The 16619-nt window shown below is 52.8% G+C and overlaps 7 protein-coding genes across 7 annotated transcripts; 4 read left to right on the top strand and 3 right to left on the bottom strand.

The window, feature by feature from the left end:
- Window positions 1–838: 838 nt before the first annotated feature.
- Window positions 839–1484, top strand: M421DRAFT_284098 (uncharacterized protein). Its single transcript, XM_033588943.1, has one exon. It carries the CDS (start codon window positions 1065–1067, stop codon window positions 1389–1391), a length of 327 nt encoding a protein of 108 aa, XP_033452323.1. The 5' UTR covers window positions 839–1064; the 3' UTR covers window positions 1392–1484.
- A 426-nt stretch (window positions 1485–1910) lies between these two features.
- On the bottom strand, window positions 1911–3320 carry M421DRAFT_89448 (uncharacterized protein; the record flags this gene model as incomplete). The annotated part of the gene is made up of 2 exons (XM_033597768.1): window positions 1911–3127; window positions 3239–3320. 2 exons carry the CDS (start codon window positions 3318–3320, stop codon window positions 1911–1913), a joined length of 1299 nt encoding a protein of 432 aa, XP_033452322.1.
- A 399-nt stretch (window positions 3321–3719) lies between these two features.
- On the bottom strand, window positions 3720–5861 carry M421DRAFT_416800 (ethanolaminephosphotransferase 1). Its single transcript, XM_033591205.1, has 6 exons — window positions 5702–5861; window positions 5534–5643; window positions 5356–5481; window positions 5178–5299; window positions 4947–5128; window positions 3720–4897 (listed from the first exon to the last, which is right to left on the bottom strand). The coding sequence occupies exons 1-6, from the start codon at window positions 5748–5750 to the stop codon at window positions 4182–4184; spliced, it is 1305 nt and encodes a 434-aa protein (XP_033452321.1). The 5' UTR covers window positions 5751–5861; the 3' UTR covers window positions 3720–4181.
- A 199-nt stretch (window positions 5862–6060) lies between these two features.
- On the bottom strand, window positions 6061–6479 carry M421DRAFT_416799 (uncharacterized protein). Its single transcript, XM_033591204.1, has one exon. The coding sequence runs from the start codon at window positions 6294–6296 to the stop codon at window positions 6066–6068; it is 231 nt and encodes a 76-aa protein (XP_033452320.1). The 5' UTR covers window positions 6297–6479; the 3' UTR covers window positions 6061–6065.
- Window positions 6480–7144: 665 nt separating this feature from the next.
- Window positions 7145–8362, top strand: M421DRAFT_54956 (uncharacterized protein; the record flags this gene model as incomplete). Its single annotated transcript, XM_033595267.1, has 2 exons — window positions 7145–7387; window positions 7487–8362. Coding segments are annotated over 2 exons (1119 nt in total), but the record flags the coding sequence as incomplete, so codon positions are not given.
- Window positions 8363–8723: 361 nt separating this feature from the next.
- M421DRAFT_402854 (uncharacterized protein) lies at window positions 8724–9834 on the top strand (the record flags this gene model as incomplete). The annotated part of the gene is made up of 2 exons (XM_033590248.1): window positions 8724–9373; window positions 9446–9834. Exons 1-2 carry the CDS (start codon window positions 9163–9165, stop codon window positions 9832–9834), a joined length of 600 nt encoding a protein of 199 aa, XP_033452318.1. The 5' UTR covers window positions 8724–9162.
- Window positions 9835–10039: 205 nt separating this feature from the next.
- On the top strand, window positions 10040–15164 carry M421DRAFT_416796 (signal sequence binding protein). Its single transcript, XM_033591203.1, has 2 exons — window positions 10040–10967; window positions 11016–15164. Exons 1-2 carry the CDS (start codon window positions 10330–10332, stop codon window positions 14824–14826), a joined length of 4449 nt encoding a protein of 1482 aa, XP_033452317.1. The 5' UTR covers window positions 10040–10329; the 3' UTR covers window positions 14827–15164.
- Window positions 15165–16619: the final 1455 nt, after the last annotated feature.

Raw genomic sequence — 16619 nt, 5'->3', positions numbered from 1 at the left:
AGATTATGCGGCAAGCTCAAGATAGTCTGTAGCGTGGCTTGGGCTGCAGGTGCACCGTGCGCCGCCGTCAGAGGTGAAGAGCTCGGTTGCCGTCGGAGCGGACCTTGGAGGCTCTACCCACAGGCTGGAGATGTCGCTCGAGAAGCCTACTAGCGTTCGACAAGTCGTTCGCCAACGTATGTGGCGGGATATGGGGTCTAAAAGTCTGAAGGACTCGTGGGTCTTGGGGAACGCGGGGAACGATGGCGTTCCTCGGCAGCCGGAAGCAGCTGCGACAGGTGAGCGTGGGAGCGAAACCACAGAGATCGAGGGGAAGCAACCTGGAAGAAATTCAATGGCACTCTGATTGGCAAAGACATGATTAAGCCCACAAGTCATCTTGGCTCATCGTCACCAGTGTAACCTGCTTCGACGTCTACAGTCGCCGCCAATATAGCAGATGCCAAACACTTATGGCGTCCAGCGCGGAATGGTAGTTGAATTCTGAACAACACCACTCCACTTATAAGACTCCTGGTCCGAGATAGCCCAGCTTTGGGGCCGCGGTATGCACAAGTGCGATGTCCTCAACCCTTCCCACCCAAACGCTTTCGTTGGGACTCTTGCATCATGTCGTCGAACTACCGTATACCGCATCTGCCACAGAGTTTAGTTCACCATATTGAAGCTGACAACTGGATGTCATCGAGTCGTCATGTAAGGCTCGACATGTGCCAATCGAATTCGTTGATGTTAAAGGCTGCCTAGATCAGAGTTGAGTTCATAATCTGAACAGTCACGTCTTGAATCAGCATCGCTCATCAAAACTCGATGGAGCCAATGCCACCTTCTCGATCAAGAAAGGCCTCCTGAAGGCATGAGACACAGCTTCGCATAGCTGGGAATATGAAGTCGTTTTCTAAGCTCTGCTGGAGTACCACGACCCGTCACTCAGCATATTCAACTCGAAGGTAGCAGAATAGTGGAAGCACTATTCGAGTCAGAAGGAAGATATCGAAGCATTGCGATACATCAAACGGTTCATTCGCACAGACGACAATACACTCTACGAGGGCAATGGAACGATGTCCAGACTGATATCTCAACTAGTACTAGTTCACCAACATCTAACAACATCGGCAAGGCTCTTCGACCGACCCCGCCTTCTTCGACATCCCTGCGCAGCTCACCAATTCCAGCAGCACCAGAAGCTCCTACCTCCCAGCCATACCATGTCAAATCGACCACCTCTTGGGGACTGCAGTCTGCCCCTCGCCTCCCCAACGGTGCGATCTCGCACCGCAAAGCCAAAGCCTCGACATGGGCAGAAGTCGTGTATATTGTCCTACCCTCCTCCACTTACTAAGGCGTATACGGACGATGAGACGGTGGTGCGAGAAGCGGTAAAGTAATGCCGTTTGTACTGCGACATCCTTGGCACGGAGGAAGGGATGTGGAAGTACATTGTCCGAGGGAACGGCCAGGGTGCTCGGTACGATTCGTGGATCGAATTTTGAAGGAGAGGCGCAGGAGGAGCCAAATATGCTGGTGGAGATGATTGAAGCTATCGTGCGAGGTGTGATGGAAGCGGATACGTATGCTTCTAATCTTCTGCGCAACTACCTCGACAACGCGACGTGGTTTGGGGAGGTGGCAGCTACAGCACTGCTGGCAGCTACCGTCTTCAGGGTGGCGGTACTGGTACCTAGGACTCAGCACCGTGGACACTGGCTGGGCTTCGCAGAAGATGGAAGTTGTGGGCCGATGTATCGATGTGGAGATAGGTGTCGCTGCGCTAGTCCTGAACCCACACAATTAAGTGGCCCAAGGTCAGGGCACTTGTAGTGCCATTGTACGCTGCCTGGAAGGACTGGAAGGATGCGACTGCTGGAAAGTAAATGCGTTGTTCATGCTATTCTATTAGGTCCTGCTCAGGTTGTGCTGTCACGAAGCCGAGATGGGCTCATGGAGGGTGTCCTCGGTGGAGTTGGTCTGCTAAAATTGAGACCAAGGCCAGAGCTCGCTGCCGGTAACGGTATGGAGAGTAGGGTATCAGGTTCCGTCGAAGCGCGACGATCCGGATTGCCCAGAGACGTGGAGCGAAGATGCGGCGATACGTGTGGGCTCGGACGTGGTGTGATTGCGGGGCTTGGACCGATGCTTTCAATGGATTGTTCTTCCCTCGAGGCATCTCTAGAGTGGCCGCCGTATTTTGCTTTGTTTTGTCCATGGAACATCGAGAGAGAGTTCTCATCTACGGTATTCCTCGACTTCTTTGCGCCATTGAGCAAAAAGCGGTTCTCGCGGTCCTCGTCCTTCTCTTCCCAGAAACACTCCCATCCAGCGAATATAGGCAAAGCAAGTAACAGCACAGGCAAAAACTGTCCAAAGTTCCAAGCACGTTCGTTGCCGTCGATTATGACGCCTTTGGGCGGGTTGCCGAGAGCCTGGGTCTCTGACAGCCCATCAGAAGCCATATAGACCCCATAGATAGCGTATACGGGGGCAACAAGCCATGTGCGAATGAGAGCGCCGCCATACCAGATCCAGTACCACCACGCGTCTTTCTTTGCCGGGTCAGGTTCTTTGAACCAGTACATGGCTGCTATCACAGCAGCGTGCCCGCCAATGGCGCCTATCAAAAGAGCAGCCCATTTCCCGCCGAACGCCGCTGAGAAGTGTGGTCGGTCCTGATGGAAGAAGCAAGCCAGTGAGTCGGAGAGCTCAAGCTGAGCGAGGTCATATGAGTATGCGACGAAGGAAGTGTAGCCTAGGAGTGCAAGGTTGGCCAACATAAAGATTATTCGCGGCAGGTTGATCCACTTGTAGTTCACAAAGTAGTCGCGCAGCGCCACCACTGTGAGGAGATGCGTAACCGTGGTGAGGAAGGCAAGATCGACGACAATCCTGAAATGATACACAGACATTGAGCAATGTTTGATCATTGCTGTGAACTGGATAGCAAGTCCTGTAAGCAGTTGTGTGTCAGACAGAGCAAGAAGGTTCTTGCTCAGCACCTTTGCCCAGAAAGCGACGCTTCGCCAGTAGGGTCCTTCGTGGTGTTGGTTCTGCTCATACGTGGGCTTCCGTTTCATAAAGCGTCTTCGAAAGAAGTTTACGATCTCTTCGAAGTGGTGTAAGAAGAGTACTGTAAATGCGACAAGAAAGGCGATGCATGTCGTAGACAAAAAACCTACGATGACCCAGGGAGGCGTTAGCAAGGGCGGCTGTGAGTGACCAGGAACTCATACACCGATACCAGCAATATCTGGGTCTGCATCGACTGATGTCCTATCTCTCGCACATGTTGTCTCTGCGCAATCCAGTAATTTCCAGCCCATGATTGATGTTGCCGCGACAGCGGGCTAGTGTGCAGTGTTGTGTCTTGAACACGACTGTCGTTTGGTCCCAGTCTTCGTCGTTCGAGCAGATTGTTCAGGGCACAAGAACAGCGCAGAGACCGAACGCAGTTGATGTTTGCTTGCTAGTCTTTATGTGAAGGTTGCGTCTCAGCCCGCCTCCACACCCAAGAGCTGGATGCGCACCGACTGCTGGACCTGCGCCAATATGTAAGCCTTGAAGAGGCGTTTGAGCCTCAGAACAGGGCTGTGTCGTGAGGGGGCGCCGCACAATTGGTTGGTATTCGCAGCTCACGCATTTCATGCATCCCTCGCTGTTTTTAGAGAAGATCTGCGATGCAGATCGTGGGCCATTCGCAACAAAGTTAGAAACAAGAGCCAGGAAGTTGGGACCGACGAAGCGTGATCGTGCAGGACCTAGCGTCTCATTGGTGGATGCGGGGCGCTGCGCCCTGCAAGTATTAAAGATATGACTTTCCCGTAGGCTGTGCTCCACGCACATCTTCCAAATGCCGCCATCGCGACATGCACTGTAATCATACTACCGATGTACCAGTCCCTCTTCCATGCTATGCAACATTACAGCCAGCGTCAGGCTTCAACGCGGGCGTTAAAAGGCTTGCGTCTCTCCTCCAAATATTATGTATAAATAGTATGTATCCAGGAATGCAAGGATCATTATGAGCCGAAGCTGTATCGAAGTGGTGTGTGGTGTAAAAGTCTATCATTAACCCAGAGTGCGCCGAGGCATGCATGCTCGAAATGGTGGGTTGCTCCGTCGTGTCTATTCGTTGCCTGAAAGATGCAGTGAGCGCCTGTGTTCCAGAGGCTTGTGTTCGGCATCTAGTCTGTACGGCCCTTCTCAGGGAAAGTGCCATTAGCGACGCCATTGGATTTGGCGTTCTTCTCTCTTGTCTGCTTGGGAATAGTCAAGCAGTTGATGCCGAGAAAGTCGCAAATGCTTGTAATGACAAGATGAGCCCAGCGGCCATACACGACTGCTGCGAAGACAAAGTATGCGCGGAGGTACCACAGCTCAGTCTTCGCAGATAGGGGTCCGAAAGTGGTCCCAGGGATGGTGAAGTATGGGTGGTTGACGAGGAGAGCACCGCCAACCATGGGTGCGAGCATGATTGTCCAGTATGGGAACGGTTGGTGGGTGAGATGGGCCAAGATGATCTTGGTCGTCATGCGCCCAAAGACCAAGGACATGGTCAGACAGTACAATACCAGGTGGTTGTCGTCTAGCAGGTGCGAGTACGGGGATCCAAGCCAAGCCATGGTGCATACAGTGAAGATGACCAGAGGAGTCCACTCGAAGATGGTGGGGAGGAAAGGCTGGTTCCTGGATCGACGTGCCTTTGCAACGTTCACCAAACAGGCCGGTACGTGGGCAACGAAGAACGTGAACAGAATGATGGGAACCCAGAGCTCCTTGAGTGTGACGTTGCCGATCTCAGCCTTGTACGAGGGGAAGTAGTGCGCCAGAGGGGTCGACCAGATCTCAGGACCGAAGTAGCCGGACATGCAGATGAAGGTACACGCAAGGATCAGTCCCTCTGTGATACGTCAGCGAGAGTTAGGAAGAAAGCTGCGCGGGAGACAGACCTGTGGGACCGTTGAAGTATCCAAGGTACAGCGTATGTGTGTGGTAGGTCTCCCAGGTGGAAAGGAACATAGGCAGCACGGGCACGAGAGCAGTGAAAGCGCCAATCTTAGTCGAGCCGTAGCCAACAGCTGCTGTCTCCAGAAGACTGGCAAGTGTGCAATTCAGAGAGTCGATTCCATGGCTGCATCGAAGTCAGTCTGGGTTGGTGCATTGCGCTTCAAGTTACGTACTCGAAGAGCTCCCCTAGAGGACTCGAGGTTCCGGTACGGCGCGCTTGCTTGCCATCGACGTTGTCCATGGTGGAGTACATCCACATGCCGAATGCGAAACTGTAGTACACCCATGACGGCGCCTGCGTTGTTCGTGAGCTTGCTGCTACCTCGCGAATCCATTATGAGGCGGACTGACCGGTCCGACAAGATCCGGCACGTAAATTTCTAGTAACGCGACATTCCCAAGAATGAAGAAGAAGCCTAGCAACGTGACCAAGTTGGGCGCAATCCACATAGGAAGCAGCTCCACGAAGCCATTCCACTGTCTTGTGTCAGGTCGCGCGCATTCGCGGTGGAGGTCGCGGGCATCGTACGTAGTGCTTGAGGATGTAGCGGGAGATGAAGGATTTGTCGACGCTCGAGTATTTGTACGTCCTCAGGTGCTGGAGCGCATCCTCGGAGACGCACTCATGCTTTGCAGTGTCTGCAATTGTTAGCAAGCACTTTTGTTGGCGACCGAACGCGCGCAAGAGAGGTCGCACCTTTGCTCGGCGGCATCGTGGGGCTGGTGACGGGGGGAGGAAGCGACATGAGTGTGGCGGGGACGGAGAAATATATGTTTTGCAACTTCAGGCCATGCAAACGCGGGGATTCGTGCAGCAGAACCAACTCTTGCGGTGTGGGATGGCAGATGGACAGCCGTCGCCGCAATAATGGACGTTAAACTTCTAGGGGACCTGCCGGAACCGATCGCGCCTGCAGGGATCAAGAATCAAGGGTTGTGGTCGCCTGCAGGCTGGCATCATTATTGGCGCACGCCAGTCGTTCTTGCGATTTTCTGCACGTGAAAACCCACCCGCACTCGAGGGCGCTTTCTTGTTGACGCCCCAGGCACAAACACGACGATCATACACAGTCTGGATCGGTCTCACTCTTTATCAAACAGGCCTCATCTCGGTCTCCCACACGATCATTCGTATTCCAAGAACCTAGCAACGAGCCACAGAGCGTCCCGTGTCTGTGATTGCGCAAAGGGAGGCGTGGCACAGACGAGCACCAAGGAGCGGGAACACCAGAGTACAGATCAACGAGGAGCGAAAACGATGCTTGACCGACTATATCATTGACTAATTGCATGTGCAGTTGTGACCCTAGCAGTGTTTTCCAATGCACGTCAGTGCGCCGTTTCTTTACCGGTATAGAACACGAAAAAATATACTTATAGTGTAGTACATTGCGACCACATGTGTTGCGCTGGCATCTAGTAATCAACAACCTTCCACAATTACTCTACGTACGAACGGTCGCGTACATCATCGGCCCGACCCCGTTCGGGAAGATCAACTTCAAGTACGATGTAGGCACAGACACACGGTATGAAGCGAGTACAGCATCTGACCGTATGACTGTGCTATACGCTGAAAGCCAGCGTAGCTTGCTGTGTAGATCCTACCCATAGTGAACTACATCTTATCGTGGATGAGGGGTTAGCAACAGTATATAATTATCAACGTCTCACCGCAAGCTGCCAGTGGATGTGATACTCAAAGAAGAGCGTGAGGCGATTGGATACCGACGGTAGGCTAGGGAGACTTACGAAGTACACCTCGACGCCCAGCATCGTTTGTACAACAATTGTACACAGTGGTTCCACAGGCAAATTCGAGATGTATATACTTTACCATCGGAAGCTTTGTGAACTCTGTCGAATGATGATACTGGCACATCAGTGTCGTAGAAGATAAATTTACAGTATACATCAAAGAGCTAACAAGCTTAAGCGTGCTTCCAGCGCGCTCTTTTATTCTATATCCAGTCAATTTTTTTTTCTGTAACAGGCTATTACAACGACTACATATCATCTAAGTAGACCCGCAGTCATCATGTTGTCTACTTTTTGCTATGTTGTCAGTTGCAAGTGACAGTCTTCCACAGGTTGATGGTATGATACTCATCTAATCACGACTTCTCAAACCCAATCCCCAGCAACAGGTGCGAGCATTATCGCACGAACCCTGAGAAACTTAGGTGTGACTGTCGTCTTTGGCGTCGTCGGCGGACCTGTGTTGGACATCGCTGAGCAGGCTATTAATATCGGCATTCGATTCATTGGCTTCCGAAATGAGCAAGCAGCTAGCTATGCTGCGACGGCGTATGGGTATCTTACCGGCAGACCGGGCGTTTGTTTGGTTGTTGGTGGACCTGGAGTCTTGCACGCTATCGCTGGCGTAAGTTTACCTGACAAACACTTTTTGCTATGCTCTGTGTCGTACGATCTTCAGTCTACTCAATTCGAGTAAGAGGCAGGCTTAGATGACCTTATTCAGGTCGGCAATGCAAGCGCGAACAACTTTCCGCTACTTCTACTCGGTGGATCCATCGAAACGCATCTTGCTACGAAAGGAGCTTTCCAAGAGATGGATTCCATCACACTCCTTTCTCCGCACACCAAGATCTCACCGAGGCCGTCGAATGTTGATATGTTACCCTCCACTATCACCGAGGTCTACCGTACTGCGTTCTATGGTCGGCCAGGCCCGGCCTTCATCGATTTGCCAGTGGACCTCATCAACGATCCAATCGATCCGGAAGACAGCGATGATGTAATTGATATACCCAAAATCTCAAAATCTCCGATTTCAGCAGCCGAGGCAGGGAGAGTGTCGCAGGTGGTAGCACTGCTCAGAACCGCACAAGCACCTCTGATCGTAATCGGGAAATGGGATTCGGCCTCCCGTACGCAATTGCAGCCTGGAAAGCATATAATGCACCCAATGCACAAGCCTCGTCCGGTCCGGCGCCTCGTAAGAAGATTGTTACAATTGAGGGGCGACTCTGCGTTTGGGTTCTCAGGGATGGGAGTCGAGACTATGGCGAGATTAGGTATGGACGTGCTCATTTTTGTGATTAATAATAGTGGGATCTATTTTGGCGATTCAGATTCAGCTGCGGACTTCGAGGCGAAAAGAGAAAAGACTGCAAAAGGTGAGCCGGGTTTGAGGGGTTGGGCGCTAGGGTGTGAGACGAGGTACGAGAAGCTTGCAGAGGCGTGCGGTGGGATCGGATATTTTGTGCGATCGCCTGAGGATCTAGAGAAGGCGACTGTCGAAGGCTTCAAGGCGAAGGTTCCAGTAATTGTGAATGTGATAATCCAAAGCGGGAAGGTGGAGGAATCGGTAAGTGCACACTCGTTACAGTTCTGACTGTATGAATTGCTGACTAGAACAGAGCTTTGGATGGCAAGTGACTCGCAAGAAGAAAGGGAAGATATCGCGGCCGTGATGCGAACTCTGGAGCTAAGATAATTCACTGCTTGGAGCTAGTAAGGAAGTGGGCATGAGGGGAGAGCGCTCCAAGAAAATTCCGTCACACTCAGCTCATATTCAGATGGCTCGGAAAGGAAGGCCCTGAAGCGCCGTCCAGAAAGAGTGCTTTATCTTGAACGATTCGGATTGAATCGCAAAGAGGGCGGTCGAGTCCTTTGAGGCTTTGACCCCGCTCGCAGTACCACTATCTGGTGGAACCAGCTCTTTGACTCTGTTCGCCTCGTCTCAGGTACTGTGCAATGCATTGTAGACACAGGGCGAATAAAAACTCTCGTTCTCTGCCTGCAACATACTTGGACAATTATTGAGATAAAAAACTAACAATAAACTGCTGCAGAATGCCAGTCAAAAGGCGACGCCCTACTCGCGCTGCGGCGGCTCGAATCGAGCCGTATGACTACTGTCGTTGTCCATCGAAGCCAACCGCTCAGGAAAAGTACTTCTATGAGTCAAATGGTAATGGACAGCCGATTTTCAATCCAGGGCATGACCATAGCTGATGTATTTGCCCTCCCTCCAGAATCAGGGCATTACACCTTGTAAACTACCAATGGCAGAAGGAAGTTCGCCCTGCAAACCATCTAAGACCCTGGCCACCTACAAGTCCATCACAATTGATGAACCTGTAGTCCTTGTTCGAAAACGCGACCGGTGCCACAGCTAAGCAGCTAATCAAGATGTGCGGCAAGCCAGTTAGTCACTATTGTCTCGGTAAATACTGCTGGCAAGGAGCGAGATCAATTGGCGGTTTCTTCTGCCAGGAAGATACTTGCGATCATACTTTCAGTGAGTGGCTCACTGGCGCCGAAGGTTGGGAAGAGCGCTTTGAGATTAGTGCGATCCCTGACATGGGCTACGGTCTCCATTCCAAACAAGAATGGGAGAAGGGTGATATCCTTGGAGTATAACTTGGTGAGCTGGTACCTCATCGTACTGGTAATACCGACTACTGCCACGAAGTCTTGGTTGGCCCAGAGTTCTCGAAGACGAGCGCTAGAGTTGCTTATGTCGATGCGGAGCATTGCGAGAACTACACGAGGTTCTGCAACCACAGTTGCGACAACAATGAGAACACTGCCGAGGCAAGGGCCGGGAAGGAGAGGGTACTGGTGCTCAAAGCAGAGAAAGATACTGCTGTTGGTGAGCAGATCACCGTCGACTATGACAGCGACTACTTCACGAACAGGAAGTGTCTGTGTGGGTCAGCAAGGTGTAAGTACCCGGACGCAGTAAATGCAGTAAGCGTCAGTGGTTTGCGTTGCAGTGTGAAGAAGGCAAGTCAACTAGGACATGATAGGGCGATTCGCTATGATTCTGTGTCGGAACCGGACGAGATGGAAATGGTATGAGGCGTCTTCTCGCACGATTAGCGGCGTTGTAGCATTCACAGTAGACATGTCCGTCTAGATTATAATTGTAACAAGATGAAATGCTAGCTTGGGGTAGCAGTTGACAAGTGGACGGAAAGGCTGCTTGGTGATGTACGTGCTCGTTTAGGCAGGAACGATGACCAAATCGAAGTGGCAGGGGTCCCTCCGCGCGTCACCGGGAACAGCTGCATCTCCTAAGACGTGCATTTGTTCGAACAGCCTGTCTTCTTGAGCGCATATCGTCTTTCTCGCACGCAGCACCTTCCTGAATTCTTTTTCGCGTTTCGAACATCCTACCACGTGTCATCAGAGCTTCGCCGCAGCTTCTCGTTGCGTCGCGTCCACTGTTTCAGTAGCGCCAAGAAGTGTTGCCTTCAGCTCGACAAGGCTGCAGACGGCAAGCAGCCAGCTGTCAAATAAGCACGCATCCAATCCATCCTTCACACTCCGCGGTCCTTATCGCCCCTATGCATCATGCGGTATAATACGAGTCTGCTGCTGCCGACGTTACTGGCATTCGTGCCCTCTATCGCCGCTAAGAGCGATGCGCCGCTCGTCGAGACGACAGGGTTCAAGAGCGAGCTCGTAAACATCCTCTACTTCGACGATTCGACGGTCGCGTTACTGCAAGAGCTTGAGAGTGGGAATATATGGAGATCAGAAGACGCTGGAAAAGGCTGGAAGCAGGAGAAAGAATTGAACGGAGCTGGCATTCTCAAGAATCCGTACGACAATCAGGTTGCCACAGTCCTGGGCGAGTCAAAACACTGGATCACATACGACCAGGGAAAGTCTTGGAACTCCTTCAAGACCGAGCTGCCACCTTCGCCAGGCGCACCTCTCGCCTGGCACGCGACCGACAGCAAGAAGATTCTGCTCAACGAGATCGAGAACTGCTTTACTGCGCCATGTCTCGGACGCTCGTACTACACCACAGATGGCTTCAAGACAGAGCCCAAGCCTCTCATCGAGGACCGCCGCATGTGCCAATGGGCGAAGGGCTCTGAGAGATTCCTCATGGACAGCGACAAGCACGACGACCGCATCTTGTGCATCACAAGGGGCAAATACTCGGACAGGACCAAGGACTTCAGGCTGCTGATGTCTGACAAGTAAGCTTGAGAGAGGATCTTCGTCTGAAATCATGCTAACAGCCATAGCTACTTCAAGGACGTCAATGAGCCGGTCATGTCATCAGGACGCACCGTCCAAGGCATGGCAAACATGGCAGCTGTCAAAGGCTACATCGTTGCCGCTGCGAAGGCCGATCACTCGAGCGAACTAACCCTCTACGTCACGACCGATACCGAAACCTGGCATCACGCTGAGTTCGGCGACCACAAAGTCGAACAAGATGCGTACACGATACTCGAGTCGACAAACTACAGCATTCAAGTCGACGTTATGACATCGAAGTACACCGCGATGGGCACACTATACACGAGCAACTCGAACGGCACGTACTTCACAAAGAACGTTGAGCATATGAACCGCAACGAGCGAGGCTTCGTAGACTTTGAGAAAATCGCCAACATCCAGGGCGTGGTCATGGTCAACGTTGTCGATAACTGGGAACGCGTTGAGAAGAAGGGCTCTTCGAAGGAACTGAAGTCAAAGATCAGCTTTGACGACGGCAGGACCTTTGAGAAGCTGCACATCAAGGACAAGGACAAGAAGGAGCTCCACTTGCACTCTGTCACAAACCTTCACAACAGTGGCCGCGTATTCTCTAGCCTGGCACCTGGTATGGTTATGGGCGTGGGCAACACCGGAGATCAGCTAGGCAAGTACACTGATGGTGACCTATATGTCTCAGACGATGCTGGTCTTACGTGGGAGCTGGCTCTCGAAGAAGCACACAAGTACGAATTCGGCGACCAAGGATCCATTCTGGTAGCAGTCTACGACGAAGGTGACACCGACAAAATCATGTACTCGCTTAAGCATGGACGCAAGGATACTTGGAAGGAGATCAAGATCGACTACAAGTTCCGCGCTCGCGAACTGACTACGCTTCCCGACTCGACAAGCCAAAAATTCATGCTCTACGCGTCAAAGAAGAAAGACGGTGGTGGTCGCGAGCATGTCATCATCCATCTCGACTTCTCTGAGCTTCACGAACGGAAGTGCGGAGACAAGGACTTCGAAGATTGGTCAGTCCGCAAGGAAGACGACGGTAAACCAAGCTGCGTTATGGGTCATAAGCAGCTGTTCAAGAGGCGCAAGTGGGACGCCGACTGCTTCGTTTCCGAGCCATTCAAGGATCCCACGCCACACTTTGAGTCCTGTGAATGCGACGCTGCTAGAGACTACGAATGCGATGTCAACTTCGCACCCAGCGGCGAGGGCAAGGACAAGAAATGCGAACCCTCTGACCAGGTCAGACTGCCCAAGGGTGCTTGCGAGGGCAAGGACAAGACGTACAAGGGTAGCTCAGGCTGGAGAAAGATTCCTGGCAACCAGTGCAAGGGCGAAACCGAACGCGACAAGGAAGTCGAAAGGCCCTGCGATGATGCCGAAAGACCACCACCGAAGAGCGACAAGATTACCAGCGAGATCACCAAGTTCAAGGGCAGCAACTTTATGGAGCACTACTACCTCGAGCGCGATACTCAGAATAGGGACGACCGCGACAACGCTAGAGATCGTGACGAGACCATCGTTCTGTTGACCTCAGAGCGCGAAGCCTACATCACCCACGACCACGGCAAGAAGTGGAAGAAGGCTGTCGACGACGAGATTGTCCGAATCTACCCCCACACCTACGAAAACAACTACGTTTACTTCCTGACCGCTTCGAAGAAGGTATACTACTCAGAAGACCGCGGCCTCAAGGACAGTATCCACAGTTTCGAGGCTCCTGTTATGCCCAACGAGCAGAGGCTGCAGATCTTGCAGTTCCACCCGAAGCAGAAGGGCTGGCTCATATGGCTTGGTGGTGAACACTGCGAGAAGCTGGGCGACAAGGACTGCCACACTGTCTCATACGTCTCACAGAAGAATGGTGTCTCCGGAAGCTGGGAGGCTATGCTTCCCTACGTCAAGAAGTGTGCCTTCGTTTGGCGTGAAGCTGGCCGCGATGTCAAAGAAGAGCAGGTTTTCTGTGAACAATACACCAAGGAGGAGATGGGCGCTCCTGTAGAGCTCATCTCGAGTGACGACTGGTTCAAGAAGAAGGATGTCAAATTCGAATCAGTTGTTGAGTTTGCAACCATGTCCGAGTTCATCATCATCGCAACAAAAGGCAAGGATGGAAAGTCTTTGGAGCTGTCGGCCAGCCTGGACGCCAAAACTTTCGCGGAAGCCAATTTCCCTCCCAAGTTCAACGTGGACCACCAGACAGCATACACTGTGCTCGATAGCTCAACACATGCCATCTTCCTGCACGTCACAGTTAACCCTCGTCCAGACCAAGAGTACGGCTCTATTGTCAAGAGTAACAGCAACGGTACATCCTACGTGATGAGCTTGAACGGCGTCAACCGCAATACCGAGGGTTACGTCGACTTCGAGAAGATGCAGGGTCTGGAGGGCGTCGCACTTGCCAACATAGTCGCCAACATCGACGAGGTCAATAAGGGCGCAAAGAAGAGGAAGCAGACTCGAATTACTCACAATGACGGTGCCGAGTGGACTCCATTGGAGGCTCCCGAGAAAGATTCGGACGGAAAGAGTTACTCTTGCGATGTGTCAAATCCCGAGAAGTGCGGTCTTCATATCCATGGATACACAGAGCGCTCAGATCCTCGCGAAACATACTCTTCTCCTACAGCCGTCGGTTTCATGCTCGGTGTTGGCAACGTCGGTGCTGAACTTGGTACCCTCGGTGAGGCAAGCACGTTCATGACCACTGATGCTGGTATCACTTGGAAGGAGATCAAGAAGGGCGCCTACGCTTGGGAGTTCGGCGACCAAGGTTCCGTCGTCGTCATTGTCCGCCGCGGTGAAGACACGGATCATCTGTACTATTCACTCGACAGCGGTGACAAGTGGAATCTCTACAAGTTCGCTGAGCACGGTGTTCGCGTGGACGCAATCACCACGGTGCCCAGCGACACCTCCCTCAACTTCCTTTTGTGGGGCAAGGACGGTAAGGAACTCGTTGCCATCAACGTCGATTTCTCCGGCCTCGAAGAGTTCTCCAAGAAATGCAACCTGGATGAGAACAATCCTGGAAGCGGCGATTACGATCTCTGGACACCCCAACATCCCATGCAGGAAGATCAGGAGTGCCTGTTCGGTCACGTCGCAGAGTACCACCGCAAGAAGCGCGATGTCAAGTGTAGGAACGGCGAGCGCATCGACCACATGCACGACATCCAGCGTAACTGCACATGCACACGACGTGACTTCGAATGCGCCTATAACTACGAGCGGCAACCCGGCGGCGAATGCAAGCTCATTGCTGGCCTCACGCTCGAGGACCCCAAGGCTGTCTGCGCAAAGGGTGCACGCGAGTACTGGGACAATACTCCTTACCGAAAGATTCCACTCTCTACTTGCGAGGGTGGTAAGGAGTTCGACCATATGGGCGAAGTTCATCCCTGCCCTGGTTTTGAAGAAGAGTTCGAGAAGAAGCACGGTATCGGTGGCTTTGCCCTCTTCCTCGCCATTGTTTTGCCCTTCGCAGCCGCAGGTGGCATTGGGTACTACGTCTGGAAGAACTGGAACGGCATTGGCAAGTTCGGCGCTATTCGGCTCGGTGACTCTGGTAGTGGGGGGTTCAGCTCGGACGCACCATGGGTCAAATACCCTGTGGCTGCGGCTAGCGGCCTCGTTGCTGTTGTTGCTGCTATCCCCTTGCTGATTGGCAGCCTGTGGAGAATGGTGTCTGGTGGTAGAGGCGGCGGTGGATTCGGTGGTCGCACCTACACAAGCAGAAGCTCCTTCGCGAGAGGCAGGGGTGACTACGCAGTTGTCGACCCAGACGAAGGCGAGCTGTTGGGTGATGAGAGTGACGAGGAGGTGTAGATTTTATTAACGATGAGCAATTAGTCTAGCAGCATGGGGAAGGATCTTGACTGGCGCTGGATCTTGTGACGGTAGCGTTGGAACGTTGGCTGTACAATTTCTCTGTAAGAATTCATTGTGTGGCACTGACGAACAATCTGCTCCCCTCTCATGGTTTGCCGCGGATAGCAGGATCTGCCATTCCAGACGCTAACGCAAGCCTGCGACCATAACGGGGTGAACTACCTATCTTTTGTCGTCGACACACACCGCTTCGCATGTATGTTTGGAGAATAGATGATGAGGTGGGCCATCTACCGAGAAGCAGTAAATTACCGTTCTTGTTAAGCGATGCGGCGCAGGCAAATTGCTCGCATAATGAAGGCCAAGATCTTCGTTTAGCGTGGTAGTGCCCGCTGCCTGGTATTGATGAGGCGCAGTTCAGGCCATTGAGTTCACGAAACAACGACCTGTCTAGCCGTCATATTTGCGAGAGCATGCTTTTAACGGCATAAGGTGTGTTTACGACAAATTCATGCTGTGCTACTCGACAGCCGGCGGTTGGCAGCTGTCATTGCTCTGAAGGACATGTTTGTCATGCACGACCCCGACGCTTGCGGCAGCTACACAAGTGATGTCAGAGTTAGACATCAACAACATTGCAGGACGTCAACGAATTCAGACAGTCCCACGTGCGTTCTGTCCTACGCACAGAGGCGTTCGTGCTGCACAGGCAGAGGACGTTGTCGTAGCAGCACTGCAAGTCATGCTCACTGCATCGAGTCCGAGGAGCGAGACAACTTCATCTCTTCGTCGTCCTTAATCAGCGCTGAAACGTCCGCCAACACGTGTGTGGCTCCTGATGGGCCAGCATAGTGGTCAACTTTGCATGGGGTTGACGGGTCGCCAGCACGGAAATAATGGCTTGTGTCAAGACCGCTCTCTGTCAGCGGCCGCGAATCGAATCGAGGTCGAAGGCCGATCATGTGCCACAGGTTGCGGGTGGCTCAAGCACAGCAGCAGTCGTTGGACGCCACGAGTTTGGTTTCCTGGCGCATGAATCTTCGACGCGCCAGGCACCCCTTGCCCGTGCGTCGCTGAGCCTGCACTGTTGAGTGGCGGGTTTATGCGTGCTGTGGGGAGCGGCCGATGGCGCTTGCCGAGTTGGGTCGCGTCGCACGCTCTCGCGTTTTAGGTTGATGTAGCCAATCAGCGTATTGACCCTGACTCGATGTTGCTCCTGCGCGTCCACGTCTGTTGGCGAGCGTTTGCTGAGATTTGTGGACAATCGTGTACCTCCATACAAGGGGGCGCCGCCAGCGCCATGGGCGCCAGTGCTGTTCCACGCGTCTGATGTTGCCCTCGATCTTCTCCTTAGCAGGGCGCTCATCTTCGTACAATCTCCTGAGGCCCCAATCGTGCACCAGGGTCCGGCTGCCGTTGCCCGCTTCGACTCCACCGGTACCACAGCTGTTCCTACTTGAGAGCTGAAGCAAGCCAGCGATCTTGGCTAACGGGCGGCGCAGGTAAATTGGGCTTAGGCGGCGCGGGAGCCAGCCGACCGCCAAGCTGTTTCAAATGCGGACGACTCTTCGCTGAGCTTGGTGGTCATGGCCTAGAAATCTGTGACGCGAGTACATGAGCGGAGCCCCATGCTCTTCCGACCTCCCATCCTTGGTTCTTTCTTCCTCTCACAACCCTCAGGCCGTTCCTTTCTTTAAACAGCACTCACCTTCATTCTTTAGGTGTGCTTGCCTTGTAGTAGTCGACTCTCTTTTGACAGCTACTCTCACTTCTTTCACTTCGTCTGCCAT

Source organism: Didymella exigua (assembly GCF_010094145.1).
Source record: "Didymella exigua CBS 183.55 unplaced genomic scaffold M421scaffold_4, whole genome shotgun sequence".
NCBI lineage: Eukaryota > Fungi > Ascomycota > Dothideomycetes > Pleosporales > Didymellaceae > Didymella > Didymella exigua.
Note: the sequence above shows the minus strand (reverse complement) of the source record. Positions and strands in the feature narration are given on the sequence as shown.